At 29.8% G+C, this 23,971-nt stretch overlaps 2 protein-coding genes across 2 annotated transcripts; both read right to left on the reverse strand.

Annotated features, from left to right (window-relative positions):
* Nucleotides 1-5,793: 5,793 nt before the first annotated feature.
* Nucleotides 5,794-8,550, reverse strand: LOC120081723 (3-oxo-5-alpha-steroid 4-dehydrogenase 2-like). Its single transcript, XM_039036821.1, has 2 exons — nt 8,101-8,550; nt 5,794-6,758 (listed from the first exon to the last, which is right to left on the reverse strand). Exons 1-2 carry the CDS (start codon nt 8,434-8,436, stop codon nt 6,288-6,290), a joined length of 807 nt encoding a protein of 268 aa, XP_038892749.1. The 5' UTR covers nt 8,437-8,550; the 3' UTR covers nt 5,794-6,287.
* An 11,686-nt stretch (nt 8,551-20,236) lies between these two features.
* LOC120081802 (3-oxo-5-alpha-steroid 4-dehydrogenase 2-like) lies at nt 20,237-23,173 on the reverse strand. The gene is made up of 2 exons (XM_039036970.1): nt 22,810-23,173; nt 20,237-20,875 (listed from the first exon to the last, which is right to left on the reverse strand). The coding sequence occupies exons 1-2, from the start codon at nt 23,128-23,130 to the stop codon at nt 20,405-20,407; spliced, it is 792 nt and encodes a 263-aa protein (XP_038892898.1). The 5' UTR covers nt 23,131-23,173; the 3' UTR covers nt 20,237-20,404.
* Nucleotides 23,174-23,971: the final 798 nt, after the last annotated feature.

The raw sequence follows: 23,971 nt of genomic DNA on the forward strand, positions 1-23,971 counted from the left end.
GGCTTGCTATTTCGAATTAGTTGCAGACTCGTGATCATGTTAGGAGGTGGTTTCCTGACATTCCTTGTGATTTTTTCTATGTACAGGTGGTGTGCAGTCTAAGGATCATTTATTCTTTGAGTATTTATTTAATAAAACTTTATGAAAGGACTTGCTTTCTTGGGTTCGGTATTCCTATTAAATTTTGTTTTAGGATATTGAGCTCATTTGGGTTTGCACTTTAATAAAAGGAATCGTTTGAGGCGTAAGGTTTGAAGAGTTACTTGGTGTGTTGTTATTTACCGTATTTGGCACAAACGAAAAGACGTGTCTATTGTGTGTTTTTGCGTCCTCCTCAAGTGATTAGTCTTGACATTTGGTTTGAGATGCATAGTTGTTCTGTGTGGTTGGGAGCTTTAACTGTGGGTTCCCATATGGACAGTTCTCCTTGGAACCATTTTCCTTAAAGTGTGTGGTGTTGTTACCTTTTTAGACTTGGTTGTTTTGGTTGCGGGGTTGTTTGATGTTTTGTATTTTTTTTGTGCCTTGACCTCATGTTGTTACATCCCTCTCCCTTTTTAACAATATATTATTGGAGTTAGCATACAATTAGCGGAAGCAAACAGAATCATTAAGTACTATAATTCATCCATTTTAGCACCTAAGTAAGTATGTTCATAACAGAAAATAGGGTTTGATGAAATACCTTTGAAGAACTCCTTTTTAACTTCGAATTCAGCTTGATTCTTGACTCCAAAAGCTTGTAGACCACCACTTGATCTTCTCTACTATTCTCCAGGATCTTAGATTGGGTGGTGGAATCCAAAACGAGCTTAAATTTGAGAGAATTTTGAGGAAATTTCAGACTGAATGTCAAGACTTAGAGAGAACCTTCTCTCTCAAATTTTTGGAATTGCATGCATGAATTCCTCAATCAATTAAACTGAATTTTGTTAAAAAAAAAATTCATGCAATCTGATTGCTTCTCCACTTGACACCAAAACAAGTTGAATTTGAGTGGGAATCGGGTGTCTAAAATGGGGAAAACCCCACTTAATTGGGTTTTTTTCAATTTTTTAATTTAAATCCAATTTTATTCTTAGTCAAGCCTCAAACGCCCCGCGGACCGCCTACCCCTGGTACTCGGGATACAGGCAATGCAAAAAGTGTAAGTCATATGAGTCCGATCCTAGGAAAGAAGCAGTCAGGGCACCGAGAGATAAGGATTTAGTTAAATTTTTAGAAATTTTAAATTAAAAATAAAATTGAATTTAATTTTGAATTTTTCAAAAAATTCAAATTTCTAATTTTAAATAAAATTAATTAAAATAATCTAATATCAAATATTAAATTATTTACACCATTAATTCCACAAACATGAACTCCCATGCATATAACTTTAATATTTAAATCATATTTAAGCATTATCCAATTCTCCAATTTTGTTTAATTTGATAATTAAACGTTTAATTATATCATAAATAATAAATGATTTTCTCAATTCGAATTTGAACGTTTCGAATTCTCTCATTACGCTATTCTAAGGTTTAATCCGTTTGTGAGCTAATAGGGAACCTAATGGACCTACAGATCATGGGCTCCAACGACCCGAGATTAACCGGCTAAACTCTATAACCTAATTAACCAACATTCGTTAACTATCGGGTCACTCTACTAAAGCCCAGCAGTTGCACTCCCTTCACTGTATATATAATTGTGTCTATTGATATAACTATAATCAATAAGTCAACCCTTCACAGGTTGTTCATAATAATAGCTGAGTCAAAAGCTGATTTATCCCCGAGATTACATCTTGTTTCTTAAGTCTCACTGGTCCTCTAATGTGTTGGGATGATGCCTTAAACTCTCGTTGGGTCCTATAGATTGTAAAAACAGTTTTGAACAAACGTTTGTGATGTAATAATATATGATATTTTCTTCACTTTTTTCTATGGAACATTAGATGTTTTAATTGCTTTACCACAAATCAATAAACTAAGATCCCTGGTTGTCGTTGTAACTTAAGCATGTATGTGGAGACATATAGGTGGTTCATGTCTTAAGTGATAACCAAAATGATCTGTAGTATATGGATATAGGAGGGAAACTTTATCCTGGTAACGCTATGAATGTAGCTCGCTTTGTAGAATAGTTACAAGTGTTGTGACTTGCTACAGATGGTCTGATCCTGGTCATTCATGTGGAGACATGCGAGCGGGGGCGTCCTATACAAAGGAATTTGTATAAGACTGAACCATGAAGTGTTATAGTCTCATTATATAACGTTGTTCATGACAGAGACTTCACTTCACTAGGATGATCATAGGTAACATGACCTCAATCCTGAGTGAGTTGGAAACTTCTGCCTTTAAGGGTAGTCCTTTGATTTGCATGGGTGAGAGTGGCCAGATCGTCGACTCAAACCTACCACTTTAGGGATTCGTCTAATTTGGGAGCTAGGAACTCAGCTACACAAGATGGAGTCTTCCTTGTTGCTTCGTTCGTGAGGAGTCTATTCATGGGTAGACAATAGTGCGATTTGGTGGACGATTGCCTTGAAGATCTCAGCGAGAGCGAGATTGGCTTTCTGGACAAGAGTGACATTTCTGTGAAGATAAGTTCTTCAACTGGTATGTATCTTGTTCTCTTTTGTTGATTAAAGTTTCAAAGCATACCTGTAATTTGTTGTTAAATGCATAACTAGTCTGTTTGATTGTGAATGCGGTAATTCTGTCACAATGAGTTTGGAACGATCTTGCTTCTGCTCAGAGGTACTCTTTGATAAGAGTTCCTTCATAATGAATAATTGGTTTGTGATCCAATCACTAAACCGCGTCCCTCTCAGACCAATGAGAGGGTGGGACCCCTTGTTCAAGACCCGGAGTTAGCACTTAAGGGAACAACCTCTTTACTATCCCTAAAGTGGTAGGAATGAATTCCATCTTGCAACCTATGTCTCCAGCTATCTACCCGCCCCTAAAATGGGAGGTTTATTGAGCCGACGCTGTTGAGTCAACCCTCATCCATGCAAATCTAAAGACAATCCCAGATAAACAATAGTTCATAGTTAGCTTAAGGTCAAGCTACCTAGGTCATCGCTTTGAAATAGTCAGTCTTAAACAGTAAACAACTTTAATAAAATAAGAGTGACTTATTTCTTAGTTCAATCTTATATAAACTCTTTGCATAGGATGCCCTCACTCGCATGTCTCTACATGAACGAATTGCAAAATCTACAAAGTGGGTCACATCCAATAGTGTCCTGAGAATAAGTACATAAAGTTCAAGTATTCATGTAATAGTCATGGATCTTAGTTTATTAAATTTAGGTTATTTGTAAAATGAAATGAACAATTCATGCATTCAATAACAACTTTATTGAATCAAACTTCAATAACATCTATATTGATTAACGGAAGAAGTTTATCGAACCACTAGTTTTAGGGAAAAAATCCAATATATATGACCTTTGCAAAAAAAACAAAAACGATTTTCAAATATGGCAGAATATTGATGGTGACCCTATAAAGGTATTAGTTGTTTTTAAATATACTTTATTAACATTAATTCAATACATTTATGTTTTTCATTAAAATTAAGCGTGACATTTTTCTTTTTTCAAACTATCAAATTTTTATTTTATTTTCATTCGTTTTTTTTTTCACAATATGTGGGCGGCGGTTGTTACTTCGAGAAAAGTTATTTTATTGATCTAAAAAATATATTTTATTTATGAACTTCACTTTTAGAAATAAAAATTGTAACTAAAATCTTTATTATAATAATTATTATATTCTGTCCTGACTCTCTTTTATGGTTGAGGTGCAAACAAGAGCTTATAATATTTATAATAAGATGGAAGCATTGCTTATTTTTATTTTTACTTTTTGTAATTATCTGACTAGTAAGTAGTAACTATCTCCTTTTGAGTTATTAAAGGAAAAAAAAAACCTATCTTCTTTTGCTAGAAAACTAAGAATAAAAATATTGCTAAAAAATGATTCTCTCTTTTGCAAAAAAAAAAAATAAATAAATAAAATAATAAATATTATTACTTTTAAATAAAACAATATTTTTTTTGAAATAGACAAATAAAATAATATTACTTTGATAGAACTATATAAAATATTTCCAAATTTTAAATTATTTTAGTACATCTATTTATTAATTTAAAAGATTGTGAAGGCTTTTTCTAATTTTGGAATTTGTATCCACTCCTATCTCCAAGCTTCTCCTTTTAACATTATCCTCATTATAATCAAATTGTAAACTCTTTGATTCAGTTAAAACACTTGGTTTCAATTATTAACCATACACATCTTTCTTAAGTGAAATGTTATTTCATGGAAAAAGAAGTGTGATTTGTTTTTGGGTAATCGCAATGGTTTTAAAGGGTAAAACTTGTATCAAGATGTTACGGACTGCGTTGGTTTCATGTGAGACAAAGAATTCGTATCAGACACGATACTTTCAGATACTTAAGAAAAAAAGACAAACAACTCATCTAATCTTTCCTAATCTAAAAGTACGCAACTTATTTAAGAAGTTCATTACTCGAGTCCAAAACTAAAATGAAAAAAAAATAAATAAACGACCAAACCCTAAAATTATCTAATCTTCATATTTACATTTGAGTCCCCACAAAATCCACCAAAATATAAACCATTTGGATATCTTCAACAATTCAATAATTTTTCGTTTATACTTCACCCTCTAATCTTCTTCTTATTTGTAATATGAGTCACTTTTTCTATTGCATTTTATTAACTATTGTATTTCAACATCTTAGATGTTGCTTTTTTTGTATTGTATTTCAATGTTTGTATTATATTTTGTGCTATTATTATTAACTTATATATTAAATTTATCTATATCCTAAATTTTTTTAAGAAAAAAATGTATGTTCAATGTATCAGTATCCTCATTTTTTTATAAATATATATACATTAAAAATATACAAAAAAAGGTGTATCCTTAAGTGTAACCTTATCTATATCTATATCTGTGCTTCATAGATCATTATAAACATCTACTTGTGTCATTGATAAATGTCTATCACGATCTATCACTGATAGACAGTAACATTTTACTATATGTGTAAATAACTTGACTCAGTCTCTTATATTTGAAAATAGCCATTTATTTTTACCCTTCAATGGCAAATAAAGCTTTTTATAATTAATTTTCAACCTTAAAAACTACATAAAAGGGGAATAAACGTGGCTCCCTAATTTTTTTTTTTTTTTTTTTTTTACCTTTCATTTAATACTTAAATCCAACACTAATTTATCTAATTAATGTTTTGACAATTATAATTCAACAACAATTGACTAATTATTTTTTTCCTTTGAAATTCGAAGTTGAAATTCTTTATTGTATTAATTGATCCTTTTTTCCTTCAAAAAAAAAAAAAAAAAAAGTTTGATCTTTTGACCACAACAATTTCTTTAAAACCTAACTTCATTTATTTCATCTCATTGAAACAACAAACGCGTTTTGTTAATTACCCACACAAAAGTTAGTTTTAAACTTGTTTTCTACACACTAAAACCAAAAAATAGAAAGTCAACTGATTATGTCGTAAGTAGTTTAAATAAATAAAGGGATAGGTATATGGTGACTATAGAGTAATCAAAACATAGCGACTATAAATAATACTAAGATATATATATATATATATATATAATGTGATTGGACCTGATATGAACAATTAAAAATGGCCCCATACTGTGACATGTGATTATAAATTTTATAACAGCAATCCCATACAAGTCAATGGTATTTTCTTCAAATAGAAAAAAGAAAATTATTGAATTATGGCCAAAGACACAATTTGATACAGTACAGTGATTACATAAAGTGAAATGACCCAAAGCTCCTCCTAAAATAATAGGAGGATTCCAAATGTATGGAAAATTATTCAACGTAGACGCTACAATGCAACAACTTCCATGGTTTATCTTTCTCATAAAGCCGACCACAAAACACAAATTTTAACATTATACATGATGCTACAAAGAGATATTGGACGAATATAAATGATACAGAGACGTTGGACGAATACAAATGATACAACATGAAGAACAATAACAAAATAAATTATAGAAAATACCTTCAACTTTGTTCTTTGTTTAATTTTGAAAGTACCATGTACGCTTTCCAAAGTTGCAATATTACCTTGAGACTTTAAAAAGTGTATTGATCCAATTTTCCGTTCTATGAAATGTCAAGAATAATATTGCATAACTTTTAAAAAGTATAAGGGGGTATTTTTCAAATGAGAACAAAGTTGAATATTTAACCAAAGACTAGAATACGAAAGGAATAAGGGCTTTGATATGCTGAGGGAAGTCCTCAAATTTAGAGACATACCATTTCCTAGTGGCGTAGCTTCTTCCACCCAAATAGATAGCAGTGGCAATGGCAAAGCACAATGAGTAGAGTGTCTGAGAAATGAGAGCGAACCCGAAATATACAGTTATTTCAAACAAATAGTGAGGGCAAATGACAATGCTAAAGAGGCCTCCTTTGGGAATTTTGTAGCCTGTTTCTCCCTTTTTTCTAGTTTGAGACAAAATATAATGGTGGTACATGTTCCCAATAATGCCTATCACAAACACAGCAATTCCAATGTTTTTCAGATCAATGGATGGCTCTACAAGTGCTTTTGAAAGCTGTTGAGTGTATATCATGAGTGCTGTAGAAGAGAAGTAGCTGAGGGAGATTATAACTGCTGAATCAAGTATCATGTAGCCACTGTACTTGTGAACAAACAATACCTGTAGGATTTTTTCCATAGAGAATGTGAAGAACACATAAAAACATCTTGTTTATGGATTTGCTTGAGTTGGGTATAGTTTTGTGATATCGTGATATCTTATACACTAAAAAAACTCTAGACAAGTTGTTATGAACCCAACTCAAGCACTTTTTTTAAAAAAAAAAAAAAAACTACTTTGAAGAGATTTGGCCCACTTTATAAATATAAAAAACTCAACTTCAATTATAATAATAAACACTATTGAAGTTTTTACATTCGTCAAACAACACTCCCTAAGATTTCAAACAACTTACCTAATCCATATTATTTGGATTTAAATTACACATAGAAACAATTTTGAAGTGGATATAAATATAGGGCCAACAATAAATTTACAAAATTTTTTTTTTTTTTTTTTAATTATCGTAGGATGTTTTAGGAGTATTTTTTAGACGAACTGTGAAGTTCGATTTTTTTTCAATTAATTATTATTTTTATTATTTTAAATTCAGCTAAACCGTAAGGGAGAAGGAGATCCCTGCACTAGTAAGGAAAAAAGTATTATTCTTAGACTAAAAATTTACTACAAAAAGAAATAGAAATGTCTTAAACAAGAGGGAAATTGTCATAAACAAGTTTTCATTGTATAAAATTGGCATCTTTTTTAAAACTATTCAAATAATTCATCGAGATTTTAATTAAAAAAATTAATTTTTTTCTTACTTATAGATGGTTTGGGTCTTTCTCAATATATCTCGCAAAGATTACAAAAGTCTAATCTTTTCATATTTTTTTAATATCGATTGGTGAATTCTCGATCGAGATATTATATATTTTTCATATCTTACCTTTTTCAATCATTCATTTGAAAAAATCTAATTTGTAAATTCATTTAGAAATTTAGAAATTTATATAATTATGTAAACAAAAAGTGCTCATAAATTACATCAGAATATAAAGATAAATAAAAATTTGAAAATGTATATAATTTGGTTAGATTATCTAATATTTGAAAAAAATTAAAAATTCTTTTTACTCTCGAGATTTGAAAACTAACATCTCAAAAACTAGATCTGAAAACTAGTTTAACATTTTGAATAAATAATGACTCACAATAATATGAATCAAATAAATTCAAATCGAATCGAATAAACAGAGCAAGATCGACACGTTCTCAACAAATCCCCGATTCTCGTTCAATCAAGAACAAAAAAACGAACCAAACAAGATTGAACAACTAATTCGTCACAAGAAAGCAAATCGTTAAGTATTAATCACAAAGACAGAGCACGAAATTTCACTATACAAGATAAATCTATTTCTTGGTTTAGATTGAACAAAATTAGAGAGGAAGAGAGTACCTCAAAGTCCCGCTTAAAGAAATGTAGAGTGAGAGCGGACTTAAGCAGAACAATCCTCCAATCATCATCCGGAAAGAACCAGAACGACGCAGCGCCGGCGAGAGCTGCCGGTGTATAGAGCAGGAGCATCCCCAATCTTGAAGAAATCCTGAGTTGCTCTGAGTTAGATGATTTCGTAGCACTATTATTCGTATTCCAGAACTTTGAATACTGCAAATGCGTTCCTCTCGCTTCCGAAAGCCCTATCACCGCTACCACCGCCGAACTCACCACTGTCATCACGTTAACGAACAGTGATGGCGGCGATGGGAAAAGAAACGCCGATAAAATATCCATTGCCGCCGTGGACAGGATCGATGAAGTCTCCGAATAAAGTTTCTTTAGAAAATTTGTAAAACTGGGACTCTCGTTTTGAAGCACCGAAAGAGAGCAACAACAGAGGTTTTTGTAGAATGGAACTCAAAAGCGGTATTTTGGTAAATTTAACTAAATTTGCAACGTGTTCCACGAGAATCGTGGGCGTTGATTTTTTTTCTTTTTTTAATTTCTATCAACAATGATTTCTGTTTTCCCCTTTCTTTTTTAAGTTCAAATTTATAGAAATGATTTTCATGGTTTAACCCCTCACGATATTATAATTCTAATCAAAATGTTTGGATAATTTAATTAAAATTTTAAAATTATACATCATTTTATAATGATTTTTTTTAATTTAATTTAGATTATTGTAACAAACAAAATAAACCAATTGAAAATTTGAAAACATAAGCTACATCACATAACTAAATCAATAAAAGTTTTTTTTTTTTTTTAACGAGACAATTTTATTAGCATCAACTCGGAAAATTTACAACGTAATCAAAATTTATTGAGATTGAAGTAGTAAGCAAAATTAGAAAATTAATACAGCACACATCATTGATTGACAAAGTTTTTCTCTACTAGTTGCTAGTTGAAGCAATTATTATGACATTTTAATTTTTATTTACTTGCAAGAATGTAACACTCCAACAAAGTTATTCCATTTAAGATAATATCATTGTTAACATAAACTATGGCCTAATCATATTCTCCTTTTTTATATTTTGGTATCTATTTGTTCTTCCATTCGTCTTTGTAAGATTACCTTGATTAATTTGATTATTCAATGAAATATACAAAAACAACAAATCACTAATAATATTCGATATATTTGTTGTTGTTTCCATTATCCATTAATCATCTGAACACAGACAAAAAAAATCAACATCACAAAACCAAGTTAATAACCCGGTTAATTCGCTAGACAAATTCCGTTCAAGATTGGCAAACTATACAAAATACCCCTAAACTTTGCACTTTATATCAAAAATACTTTTGAACTTACAAAAGTTTCAAAAATACCATTAAACTTCTAAAATGAGTTTAAAAATACTCTTACCGTTAGTGTTTTGTGTAAAAAAATATCCTTAAACTTTAAAAAAAAATAAAAATAAAAAATACTTTTACGGTTGAATGAACAGAAATCGATAATATTGCCTTACTTCTTTATTTTCATCTTTTTTTCTTTTATTCCTTCTTCAATACCCCTTGCCTCCATTTTTGTTAACATTTTGTTTATAAAAAAAAAAAACAATAATAATAAAAAAAAAAACTGCACACTTAAATTAATGTAATATGGACTATAATAAGAAGAAAAAGAATAAAATAAGCATTAGTGGATTTTAGGACTTAAATGTTTTAACAAAGTTGTATGTTAGTAGTTGTATGTGTTAATAATCAAATACATTTTTTTTTTTTGACTATTATCATTTTGATATGTTTTATGGAAATATTTTGACTTAAGAATTTTGTGTGATTTTATGTTTTAATTTAAAATTTTGGCTATTGAGAAAATTGTTTTAAGCTAAAAATAGGAAAATTAAGAGAAAAAAGAAATGAGCTATCTGAAGAAGAAAAATAAAAAAAAAGGAAATTTGTATAATTTGTTTCAAAATTAGATTTTTCAAACTTCAAAAAAAATTTCAAAAAAAGTTGATAACCATATTACTTGTAGGAGCATTTAAAACTTTTTTTTTTTAATTTGACAGTTATTTTTGTAACGAAGTATTAATAATTTTTGTTTACATACTAATGATAAATATATTATTGAACCTTTTTTTACAAGTTAAAGGTATTTTTGAAAATTTTAAAAGTTTAAGAGTATTTTTTAAACAAAATTTTATCGATTTCCCTTCAATAAAAATTTTAGAATATTTTCGAAGCTTCAGAGATGAGGAGTATTTTTTACACTAAAATTCAGGAACATTTTATATAATTTAACCCATTTCCTTGCTGTTGTTTAGAAAAGGACGACAAAAATAAATAAATAAATAAATTCCATAATGTTATTGGTCTGATTTATGTATAATTTAAATTTGTATTCTTGTCTTTATTTTGAAGACAACGACGTCGTATCGCTTAAGACGTGAGACAATATCAAAATCTTAGCAGAGTGGGGCCGGCATGCGAATCTCAAATTCACATTTCTAGAAAAAAGAAATGGAAGAAAATATTAGCATTTATCCTTTTCCAGACAAATAATTGGAATCGGTGACCACAAGGACCATATCATGGTTTTAGATTATTATAATTGGATTATAATAATTTATATTTAAAGTATAGATTATTTTAATTTTAATTATAATATATATTTGAGGTGTAAACTTTTTTAATTTAAAAAAGAAATAATAGACATTATAGCAAAGAATAAAACATGATAAATGTAAAATAGTAAAAATTATAGCAAATAGTAAATACGATAGTAAATTAGGTTTTAGGAATAGGGTTGACTATAGCTAATTAAATAATTGAAAATAATATTTACTATAGCAAGAGGTGGTTATTATAGTTGTAAGATAATATTTGCCTTAAACACGCCCTAATTGGTTACAATACAAATATTATAATAATAATAATAATAATAATAATTTGACTAGACTATTCGTGTATATGAGTTATAGATGATAGTAGTCTATCAGTATCTATCATTAATAGATAGTGACATTTTACTATATCTATAAATATTTTGGTTCATTTATTTATATTAAAAAACAACCCATGAACTAATGTGTCAGGTTGAGTTATTTAAATAAATTATGTATTCCCCTTTAAAATCACAACATATAATATCTCATATATATTGCACTTTGTAAGTTTGTTCCAATAAAATTGCTCATGTTTATATATATATATACGTAATTAGTATTATTATTATTAATTTGAGGTTTTAATCGGTATAAATAGCAAAGTTTAGAAATATATTTTTTTTTTCAAAATTGTTTATTCAATGTTCTTATAGAAGTTTGCAAATAAAAAAATGTGTCACTAAATTGCTTTGTATTAATATGTTTGGGGGTGGACATATCCTTGATAGACTATTTGGGGGCCCAACATGAGATGTATGTCCTCACATCCTATATCATCTCAGTGTTTGGAGGCTCCTATCTTACTGATTTTAATTGTTTGTGGGCCCATTTTCAGAACATGTATCATATCTCACCGCTATTTTCCTTTCATGTATCGTATATCATCTCAGTACTTGAATCATAATACTCGATCAGAACTCCTTAGACATCAAAATTTTCAGACATCAGAATTTTCCACATTCTATATCATTTCAATTCCAAACAGTCCCTAAATATGTTATGTTACATGTACATAAATGTCCATCTTTTTAATGAGTTTGTTTAATTTTAGTGGTGAATAAATTAAATTTAAAGTGTCAGACTACATTTAAATATTATACTTGTGTCTTTAAATATGTTAAATATCTTTTTTAACTTAATAAATGTGTCAATGTGCTAAAACAAAACAATAATTTAGTGATATAAATAAAATAAAATAAAATAAAAAGGTACATATACAACAACTCTATTTTATTCAACATTACACTCATGCTGATATCATACACCCACGATTTTTGTACTTTAATATAAATTTTAAAGTAATAGTTGATAATATTTATGATAAAATGAATTTTTTATTGTGGCAAAGGCGTCTATTTTAACCCATGGGATGTAGGTTCGAATCCTGTCCTATGCGTTTCTGAGATTTTTTTTGTGTGATTTTAATTATAGGTGGTTGGGGTTCGAAAATTTCGGTTAATTTAGGTGGCTAGTGCATTGGATTTCCTATACCCTAAATAAAAANTATATATATATATTCTAAATATAAAATTAAAATATAGAGTAGGTTTTAGCCTTTTAAGTTGTAATTGCAAATCAATCTCTCTAATTCCAAGAAAAATTAAATAATCAATGTAATTCTTTTATCTCACGTGGGAGTTTATTTTTTATTTTTTTGCAAAATTTAGAGAGGTTTTTAATCTCAATTCTCAATAACATTCTCTTGAACATGTAATGTTTATTTTCTTAGAATGTTAAATTCTTATATTTTTAAATTTATGCAATAGTTTTCAATATTTTTATCGGGAATACTTTCATAGAGTTAGCTCTATGTCAATATGAAGAGATATTTTTACTGTGCCGTTAATTTTTTGCAGATAATTTTTACATTCACATTATGCTCTATATATTTTCGTTTGTTTCAATGTTATTTTTATATTCACATTACTTGTATAGGTTTTTAAAATTAATTTCAGAGTTCAAGCTAGAGGATTATTTGTTATCAAATAATAGTTGTTTGGATATATGAACTCAGCAAGTAAGTTATAAATTTTTCTAAGACTTTAAGTTTTTATACTTCTTAATCTATATAATAAAATGTCATATTCTTATTATTAATATTTTTTAGAATTAATTCAAAATTAATATGAACAGATATTATAAAAGAAAAATAACAATAGAGACGGTAGAGCTATCATCTTCAAAGAAGAAACATATCTTAGATTATGGTTGATCTTATGCAGAAATCAATCTAGAAGAATTACCCACGGATCTTGGTCTAAGAACCAAAATTTATGATTATAGTTATAATATTCGAGATCAAGTTCATATAGCATGTTTACTAAAAGGTCCTTGTCAGCCTCGAAATCATACTTTTCTACTTAAGAAATCTAGTACAAAGTCAAGACGATTTAATCCAGCTTGGTTTAGTGAATATTCTAATTGGTTAGAATATAACATTTTAAAAGATGTTGCATTTTGCTATCTATTTAAATCAAAACAAAGTAAAGAGTCAGGAGGCGACTGTTTTGTTAGTGAAGGATTTTCTAATTGGAAGAAAAAAGAGAAATAACATATTCATGTCAGTGGTCCTAATACTGCTCACAGTAAGGCTTTAGGTAAATGTGAAGCTCTTTTATACCAAACACAAGTTGAGTATCGAACTCGATTAGGTGCATCAATTGATTGTATTCAATTTTTATTGCAACAAGGACTTACATTCCGTGGATATGATGAGACAAATGATTTAAAGAATCAGGGTAATTTTCTTGAACTTTTACGATGGTTATGCAATCATAATAAAGATATTGAAGTTATGACTTTGAAAAATATCCCAGATAATTTGAAATTGACTTCACCCGATATTCAAAAAGTATAGTTCATTCCATTACAGTAGAAGTTGTTTATATAGTTATAAAATATATGAGTGACAAATATTTTTCTATCTTGATTGACGAATCAAAAGATGTATCTTCAAAGAAGCAGATGTCCGTGGTATTGCGATATGTGGATCAAGGCCATATTATTGAACTATTTGTTGAAATCATACATGTCAATGATGAAAGGATTGGATTTTTTTTTTGCAACAAAAGTAATTGGACACATCAATCTTTAATTTTTGTTTACTGAATACACATAATTCAAAGTGACGGAAACTATGGAAAAACATAAACCCAAGCATGCTTTCTACAGCTCAAATAGAGAGGAAGGGATTAAAAAATCACATACCCTTGAAGACCAAATCTTCACATTCCTCTCCAATTCAAGTCGTCTTCTCCCGATCTCACTAATTCGACATCCACTAACTCAATGAACAGGAGCGAATACCACCAATGGGTCTTCCCTATTATTCTCAAGGACGAAAGACCGTGCAGAGGTGTGGGCTTGCACTCAATCTTGGTGTGAGAGAAGGAGAAGATAACTGAGAGTTTTTTCTTCTCTGTAAAATTCACAAATAGAAGGAGAACTAGAGAGAGACACAGAGAGAGAGAAAACTTTCTCTATCTTCTAATTTGTTACGTGTGAGAGGGAGAGATTAAGGGGAGAGGGAGTTAACTCCCTCCCCTTTATTTTTAATAAATTCAAATTAAATTTTTTAAAATTAATATATATATATATATATATATATATATATATATATATTATATATTAACCACTTAGAATATATTTAAACTATATGTTATATTACATATAACATATAACTTATAGTTAATATTATATTACATATAACATAAACTATAGTTTATTATTCTCTCAAATAATTCAAGTATTAATATGAATCAAATTCATATTAATTTTAACCTATAGTTTTTATATGAATCACATTCATATAAATAAACCCAGAGTTTGTTTATTTATATGAATGTGGTTTAGGTTCCATGATCGGTATGAGCATTTGGGCCTAACTCATTTGGTTTTTGCAGATGATTTGATGATTTTCTGTGCAACTGAGAGAGATTCTTTGGAGTTTGTGAGGTAGGTATTGACAGAGTTTGCAGAGCTGTCTGGGTTAGTTGCAAATGTTAGGAAGAGTTCCATGTTTTTACGGGTGTGGAATCTGGGGAGGCGAAGGAACTAGCTGCGTTTATAGGTGTCTCTCTTGGTTCGTTGCCTGTTAGGTATCTGGGTTTATCTTTATTGGCGGATCGGTTGAGGGTTGTGGATTGTGCGCCTTTGATACAGATGATTACAGCTCGTATTAGAAGCTGGGCAGCAAGGTCCCTCTCCTTTGCTGGGAGGTTGCAGCTTGTTAGGTCTATTTTACAGTCCTTTCAAGTTTTTGGGTGTAGCATTTTCGTGTTGTATGCGTGTGTAACTCATGACGTTGATCATTTGTTACGTAGTTATTTATGGAAGGGTAGTGTGGTGAGTCGGGGTGGTGCACGGGTGGCGTGGGATGAGGTGTGCTTGTCGTTGGGAGAGGGGGGTTGGGTATGAAGCATGTGGCCTCTTGGAACCAGACTACTATTATGAAGTTGCTCTGGCTTCTCTTAATTAAATCGGGGTCACTATGGGTGGCATGGGTGGAGGAGTATGTTTTGCGTAGGCGGTCGTTGTGGGCTGTTCGGAGTGAGGTTGGGAGGTCTTGGTGCTTGAGGGCTATCTTGCGAAGTAGAGATAGATTCAAGCATCTGGTTCGATTGATGATTGGTGATGGACGGTCTTGTTTTGTTTGGTGGGATCCTTGACTGTCGGGGGCGCGATTTTGGATTCATACGGGTCTATAGTGGTTCATGATGCAAGGAATAGTTTGGAAACACGGTTGTCAGAGTTCTTGGATGGTGACGGAGGTTAGAAGTGGCCTACAGTGTCTTGGGAGTTGCTTAAGATCTGGGGTCTTATCCAGGCAGTGGGGCCTAGGGTGAGGGGAGAGAATTATTGAGTTTGGGTGTCGAATGCTAGTAGTCGGTTTTCTATCGTTAGTGCTTGGGAAAGTATACATCCTCGTCGTCTTAGGGTTTCTTGGACTGGTATTTTGTGGGCGGGGGATGGTATTCTGCATCACTCCTTCTGTGCGTGGTTAGCAGTGAGGGATAGGTTGGGTATGCGGGATTGGTTGAGGAGTTGGAGTGTGTTGTCAGAGGGAGGGGGTGTCTTCTGTGTGGGGGAGGTGTGGAGTCGTGGGATCATTTATTTTTTAAGTGTGGGTTTGTGAGAGAGGTGTGGTCTAATGTGTTGCGTCAGTTAGGTTCGATGCATTGGGTGGCTGATTGGGATGTAAAGTTGAGTTGGTTGTGTCGAGTGAGGTCGGGTAAGGGGGTGCGTAGTAAGTTGTTTCGTGTTTTATAGTGTGCGTCCATATACTACATCTGGCAGGAACATAATCGGCGGCTGCATGGAGGTCGACCGAGGTCAGTGTCTGCTCTGTTTCACCTTATGGTTTCTACGATTCGTGCTCGTGCAACTTCCTGGCGGGTTGACCTTCTTGGTTTTATCTAGTGTATACGGATGTTGTTTACTTTTGAACTTTACGTTGTTCTCTATTTTACCGTAGCCCTTAGTTTGTGGAGTTTTGAGTTCTTTTGCCTTCCTTTCTTCCTGGTGGTTTGCGAGTTTGCGTCTATGTGATGGTTTTGTTCAGATCTTATCCTGTTGGCTTTGATGCCTTGATCTCGAGCTGGGATCCTCCTTGTTGTTGTATAATAATATCACCTATTCTAAAAAAAAGACAAGTTTTTAAAAGCTAATGTTTTAGTTTTCAAATTTTGACTTGATTTTTTAAATCATTGGTAAAAATATATAACAAATGAAGAAATTTAGTGGTGAATATAGTGTCTATAGGTTAACTTTCAAAACCAAGAAACAAAAAAACTAAGGCCTCATTTGGTAACCATTTTGTTTTTTATTTTGAAAATTAAGCCGATGAACACCACCTCCACATCTAAATTTGCTAAGAATTCAACCATTGCAAATTATTAGAAGAAATGTAGATGAAATAGGCTTAATTTTAAAAAACAAAAACAAAAAACCAAATAGTTACCAAACTAGGTCTAAATGGTTACCAAATGAGACCTAAAATATTAGAAAATTGTTAGAAACAACCATGAAAAGTTGTAATTCTTCACAATGGGTAGGAATCTTAGTTTGTAAGTAAACATTAAATGCTCGAGCTCCTATCATGGTCAATTATTTGCTTATCACCTACTCAAAACTAGCACATTTTTTTGAAAACTTGTTACAAAAGTTTTTCTCCATCCATCTCGTCCAAGATCGACTAATGAGAATTTACATAAATGGTTGTTTTTGGCTTTCTATGTGAAATATTGGTTCTTAATCGAGATTCTATCAATTTTTTAAATACTATATAATCTTTACCAAATTTATATAAAATCTTACCTAATTTATCAAATCTTTCCACCCAAAATCAAATTTTGCTAAGATCTGGGAGATATAAAGAATCTCGGTGTATCTCATACAAAATTAACACTGACATTCTATATATTTGTGGGCTTTCTCGATAAAATCTTGGTAGATTTACACCGAGATTCTTTGTATTTTTCCAAAATCTTGATTTTTTTATTTGCAAACTTTGATCTTTTACTAAATTTAAAAATCATATGCACTTGAAATCCATCTGAAAAATCATAATTGATAAACTCATATGAAAATTTGGAAATTCATATATTTGTAGAAACAAAGATTAGGACAAAATTTTGAAAAGTTATGTAAATTTTGTATATAAGACTTGGTAAAAATAATTGAATTTGGAGAAAATTTGAAAAGATATAAGATTTGGTATAAAATCTGGAAATATTATGTAATATTTGGAAAAATTAATAGAATCTCCATGTTAATATTGCTTAAGATTTTATGGCCCAAAACAATCAATAAGTTGGAAAAAGATAATTTTTAACTAGATTTCAATTGTCGATCTTATTCGGGATGGATCAAGAAAAACTAATTCAACGACTTTTTAAAAGGCATGTTAGTTTTGTAAAGTTTAATAGTGTTAGTGTTATTTTTTACTATTTTCCTAAAATATTTGATTCTTGTTATATTGGCAAATGGATTGGACTATCACCTTTTAATAAAAATTGTAAAATGGCCTATTTAAATTTCAATTTTATAAAAATTTGGCGCGGAAAAACAAAATTAGAAAAAAAAAACATTTACGTCTCTAGTGTGATTAAAATAAAATAAAAAAAAAACAAAAAGAAAATCGAGCAAAATCGCACCAGTGGGAAATTGAATCCAAAACTACTTATGTTTGGTTGAAGGGAAAAGAGGGTGGGAATGGGAATGAGCTTACAAAACTCATGTCATCTTTTATCAACAAAAGTGAAGAATTATATAACTAGGTTTTCACTTCTTCTTCTCCTTTCCGTCAGCATTTTCCTTCCTTCTAGCAGCTCAGTGTCCAATCATCCCCTTTGTCTATATCACCCACAAATTCGATTTCCTACTCTCATTCCATACATTTCTTTTTTAAATTAGACACAAAATTACAATTTCAAGGGAAATTAAGAAGTAGTGTTGTATATAATAGGTTTTAGAGTTGAATTATATATATTTGAGGTATACAATATTTTAATTTTAGTTTATAAAGTATGTGTTTAGAGTGTTAATTTGTTTAACATAGAGTTATGAAGTATGAGTTTGTATTGATTGCATTTTCTCCTACATTTTTTTTTCTTGTATTGGATGAGTAGTGATATGTTAAATATATGTTTTATAAATAAAAGATAAGAATATATGTTTAACACGTGCATTTATATTCTTTTAATATATACAAAAATTAAATCATGGTATTTTAGATTTCCTAGTAAACAAAATTATTTTCTAAAAGGTTATTTTGTGTACGTTAGTATTTATACTTTTATATTGGTTATATTTGATTTTTGGAATAAAATATAGTGTAACTGCTTAAGGTTGTTTTTAATAATTGCATAATAAAAATAAAACTGCACAAATTAATTATTTAAAATCAATTAAGGCAAATTTTTTAATTAGTTATATGTTTTATAATTACACAAAATTTTGAAAGTGATCACATAATTTAAACAAAAATAACATTTACTTAGGTGATCTAATAATATTCTCATGCAACACAAACACATGTATTACTTATTCTCAGAAAAAGTTGATAGCATTTCCTACACAATCAAACATAATTATCTTTAATTCTCATGTATACTATTCTCATGCATTGTTTTCTCATACACAACCAAACATAGTTATCATTGTTTCCTAACAATTTTATTTTCAAACATATAATTTTCAGACATCCTTAATTTCTACACATTTAGAAAACCTCAATTCAAACGGTCCCTTAAAAATGATTGAGCAATATCTTCGCTACCGCACCAATACATTAAACCTATAAAATTTTGGTAGTTATGTAGTGTGACGAAGAAATGACCTTCCCATGAAAATTGAATTATGAGGGTAGTCGTCTCTTCAAGAGACGAATCTCTTTAAATCTACTTTTTTCTTATCAAGTCCTCGAACTTATATATATTTATAATAATTTTTACAAATTGCAACATGATATATATATATATATATATATATATATATATATAAACCCTTCCTATTGATTATAATTGATTAGAGTTATCTTCTCTCTCAAAATTCCTTGAATTATTTGTCCTATATTATGAAATTTTTATGAATACATCTTATAAGGAAGACAGGTAAATAACACTTCTTTCCACATTTAAATGTCAGGTGTTTTCTTTCTTTTTTCTTTTTTTAGTATAATAAAGATTGGTGATTTGAAATATATATATATATTTTTTTATCTTTAATAATGTTGGATAATTTGATATATTTTCAAATTTAAAGATTTAATCTTTTTTAATTTATGATTACTCGTCAAAAAAAATACTATTATATTTATATTTATTAGTATTTTAATTTCACTTTTATAAAGAAAGTGCGAGAGGAACAAATAGCTTACACATATATATATTTGTAAAAAAAAGATATTTTTATACCAAGTGGGAATCAAACCCAACCACTGAAGATTGATGTGTAGAATCCACTTGCCACTATACCAAGAAATCAAATATTTTATATTTTTATCGATATGGGCTCTTGCAGGGAAGACACGACCTTGCCATGATATTTGCTTTTTAAGAAGGCCGTCCTTCAATAGACGAATTTCTTTAAAACTGCAACAATTTTCTAATAAATTTTGGAAAATATATACGTTTTACATTTTTTTTTTTTAAAAAAAAACCTTGTAATATTTTCTCATTTAATTAAGCAGTGAATATTTGGAATCAATTGATTACGATCATCACCAAAGATCAATTATTTTATATTTATTATTTAAGTTAATGTTTGATAATAAAATAAGTATAGACAAAAAGTACCAAAATGAGCTTAGTTTAATGGTATTGAAATTCAAACTCCCAACCGTTGTTGTTGTACTCACAGAAAAAATAATATAGACGAAAAGTTCGGAAAGTTCAATCAATATTAATATAATCATTCAAAACTAATTCAATTCACTAAAATAGTTATCTCAATGCCAATAGGAGCAAACGTATAAATTATCATCCCTATATTCTTCAAAGAAAAGAAGTAATATTGACACGAAAACAATAAAGAAAAAGTGTACCCAACCAAGTTGAGCATAGTTCATGGAAACATTTATCTAGAATGTCAAATGTTTTTCAAATTTAAAAACACAAAATAATTAACAATTAAAAAGACTAAAATAGAAAAGGGAGAAGAGCTTTAACATGGCTAGGGAAGTCCTCAAATTTAGAGACATACCATTTCCTAGTGGCATAGCTTCTCCCAGTCAAATACAAAGCAGTGGCAATGGCAAAGAACAATGAGTAGATTGTTTGAGAAATGAAAGCAAATCCAAAGAACTCAATTATTTCAAAGAGATAGTGAGGGCAAATGATAAAGCTGAAGAGGCCTCCTTTGGGAATTTTGTAGCTTGTTTCTCCCTGTTTTCTGGCTTTGGACAAGAGATAATGATGGTAAAAGTTCCCAGTAATTCCTATTAGATACAAAGCAATACCAATTTTTTTGAGATCAATGGATGGCTCTGGAAGGCCTTGTGAAAGGTGTTGAGTGTATATCATGATTGCTGTGGAGGAGAAGTAGCTGAGGGAGATTGTAATTACTGTATCAATTACCATTTTGCTGCTGTATTTGTGAAGAAACAGTACCTGTGTATAATTTTCAAATAAACAAAGGAGTTTTAGGGATTACCATGAATGAAATCAAAGTAGATAAATGCTTAAAAAAAGATTTCTTTGTTTATTTAAATATCATTTTAGTCTTGTAATTTTAAGTTTATTCAATTATAGTATCACTTTTCATTTGTTTAATTTTAGTCTTCGTATTTTATATAAATCTTAAATTTAATCGGTCAAAATTAAATTTTATTGAAATTGGTTGAATAGTAATCATAATTTTCATGCAATCGTGATTATGTTTTTAAAATTTATAGTAAAATATTAATAGATAATAAAAACATTTTTTAAAAAACCAATTATAAACTAGTAGTGGGGAATAAAATTTTAAGATTTATTGAAACTATAAAGACTAAAGTTGAACAAATTCCAAAGTACAAGCACCAAAATGATATTTTTAATTTTTTTTCATTTAGAAACACATTTTTAAGTACATTTTTACAATACATCCCAAACTAGGGATGTTCATTGGTTAAGTTGGGATGAGTTGAAGTACTTTTTAGTTCCAATCCAATTGTTCGGATTATAAGTTTCTTCAATATAAATAGGCCCTTACTCGAACCTAACCTAATCCAACCACGAAACATTTGAATTGGATTAGTTCGAGTTACTCAAGTCATCTATTTAAATTTTTGTTTTAAAAATAAGTAAAATGTTATTATATAAAGTGTTTATTTAATTTTTTTTCATATATTAAATTAGGATTAACCATTCAATTTCAATTTATATTATGAAAATTTTCTCCCCAAGGTACTAAAAAATTATTTTTAGGAGTTGTTGGAGTATAAATTATTAAAAAAATCATGAAAGTAAATAAAACTAAAATAAATATATGTATATATAATTGTATCATAAGTAAAAAAATCTTTTTAAAATTAATAATAAGTTTGGGTTGATTTGGATTATTTTAGGTCAACACATGAACCAACTCAATCCATAAAAATTTCATATATTTGAACCTAATCCATCCCAACCTATTGGGTCATCAGATTTTTTGAAAACCCCTATTCCAAACTATATAATCATTGTATCATCACAAATGAATATCAACTCAAAAATGTCAACACAAACACACCCAAACACAACATTGTATCATTTAAGGAAAATGAAGAAAAACTAACTCAGCAAATATCATCAGAATCAGGTCATCGATCGTTAAATTTTCACCCATTAATGAGAGCATTGTATAGGTAAAGAGTAACAAATTATTCAATAAAACTGTCACAGTATAATTATCTCATAATAATCATTGGATAGTGACTTCAAAACATTGCATACTTCATAATAACGACAAAATGAATATAAATTGTCGAAAGATAATTAAATTTAAAATCAAACAATGAAAACTACTAGTCATATTGTGGTAATATTTATTCATGTTATTTTTTTATTATCTCTTGAAAAATTGGACAATAATAAATGGTTAAGAGATCATTGATTCATTTGTGACATTTCATTTGTGCCTCTATTTATATATATTAATTAGTTTTCAAAAGATTGTACAAAATCAGCCAGCATAATTGAACTTTATGCAGATAGATGTGTTTTGAAGATTTAAAAATCTCCATCCATTTCTCTGCGCTGGAACTTTCATCAGGTTTTTAAAAACTTGAGGAAAATAAGAATGTTCTCGAAGAATTCCCCGATTCTTGCTCAAATCTAAAGAATCGATCATTTACAATTAGGAATAGTTAATAATCACACGAATGGAGAAGAAATTGCATTCTTCAACACATTTTCCACGATTAGATCAAACAAACATCATGAACAACAAATTCCTCTTGAGAAATTAAACTGCCAATTAGTAAATCACGAAATGACGCCAGAAGAATAAATTGATCATTCTACAATCTACACTATCTGTTTCCAAGATCAGAGAAAAACAAAGACACATCTAGAGAGAGTACCTCAAGGTTTCTCTTGAAGAAATGCAAGATTAGAGCGGACTTGAGCAGAAGAATCCTCCGATCCTCATTCGGAAACAACCATAACAATACAACGCCGACGAGGAACGCCGGCATATAAGCCAGTAGCATTCCTAACCTAGCCGATAAATTAGAAGATTTCGGAGCATTATTAGTATTATTCCAGAACTTGGAATACTTCATATTCTTCCCCCTCGTTTCCGATAGCCCGACCACCACCACCACCGCCGAGCTCACCACCGTCATCACGTTCACGAACAGCGAAGACGGCGGCGGAAAGAAAAACTCCGATACGGTATCCATGAAATCCTCTGTGTAAATATTTCTCTTCAAATCTGCTTTCTAATGTTCCAAACGGTGCTTGCGCGTGGGGGCTTTATAGAAATTGGCTACCGACCATTCCGAGATGGGCATTTTCGTAATTTCACTGAAGTTACTGGCGCGTCACAATGAGGAATCTCCCCGCCCACACTTGAATTCCATGTTCTTATTTTTCAACTTTAATTTACACTACATTTCTATTTTGATTTGAACTCATCCTCTCTTTTTCCTCAATACGAGCATAATTTAGAGGTTCAAAATTGAATTTCTTATAAACTTAATTAATATATTTGCTTTATTACGGTTGAAATATGTTCATTTTTTTAGTACAATAATTCAAAAGTGAAGAACTGAATCTCTGACCTCTTAGAACGAAAGTTATGTCAATATCACTCAATCAAGCTCAATTTGATGTGTTAATTATAACATTTTGAATTCGAGTTAAAACAAATAAGTTAAATTAAATTATAATTTTGTTGTTTATATATTTTCATTTCAATTATCTTGGTACTTTCAATTGTCCAAAATTAGTTTATTTAAAAATAATTTTTATCTAAATTTGTTAAAGAATGATAAAAAAATTTCAGATCACCACTCCTATTTGTACTAAAAAAAATAATAACAACAATTTTCATGCCATATGTAAATATATATCCAAATTTATAAACGGAATGCTACTATAAATTATTTACATTAAAAACAATTATAAACTAATAACACATATTATATTTATAATTTATTGAAAAGACATTTAAAAATGGAGAATATTTGAAAGTACACATAAAATCCAAAGCGACTATATTAGTATTTTAACCAATAAATT

This window comes from Benincasa hispida, chromosome 7, assembly GCF_009727055.1.
Source record: "Benincasa hispida cultivar B227 chromosome 7, ASM972705v1, whole genome shotgun sequence".
NCBI lineage: Eukaryota > Viridiplantae > Streptophyta > Magnoliopsida > Cucurbitales > Cucurbitaceae > Benincasa > Benincasa hispida.

Coding starts and splice junctions, on each gene's coding strand:
- LOC120081723 (XM_039036821.1), bottom strand. CDS start 8,436: ATGGATATTTTATCGGCGTTTCTTTTCCCATCGCCGCCATCACTGTTC. Junction 6,759..8,100: donor TCTTTAAGCGGGACTTTGAG/GTACTCTCTTCC, acceptor AAAATCCTACAG/GTATTGTTTGTTCACAAGTA.
- LOC120081802 (XM_039036970.1), bottom strand. CDS start 23,130: ATGGATACCGTATCGGAGTTTTTCTTTCCGCCGCCGTCTTCGCTGTTC. Junction 20,876..22,809: donor TCTTCAAGAGAAACCTTGAG/GTACTCTCTCTA, acceptor AATTATACACAG/GTACTGTTTCTTCACAAATA.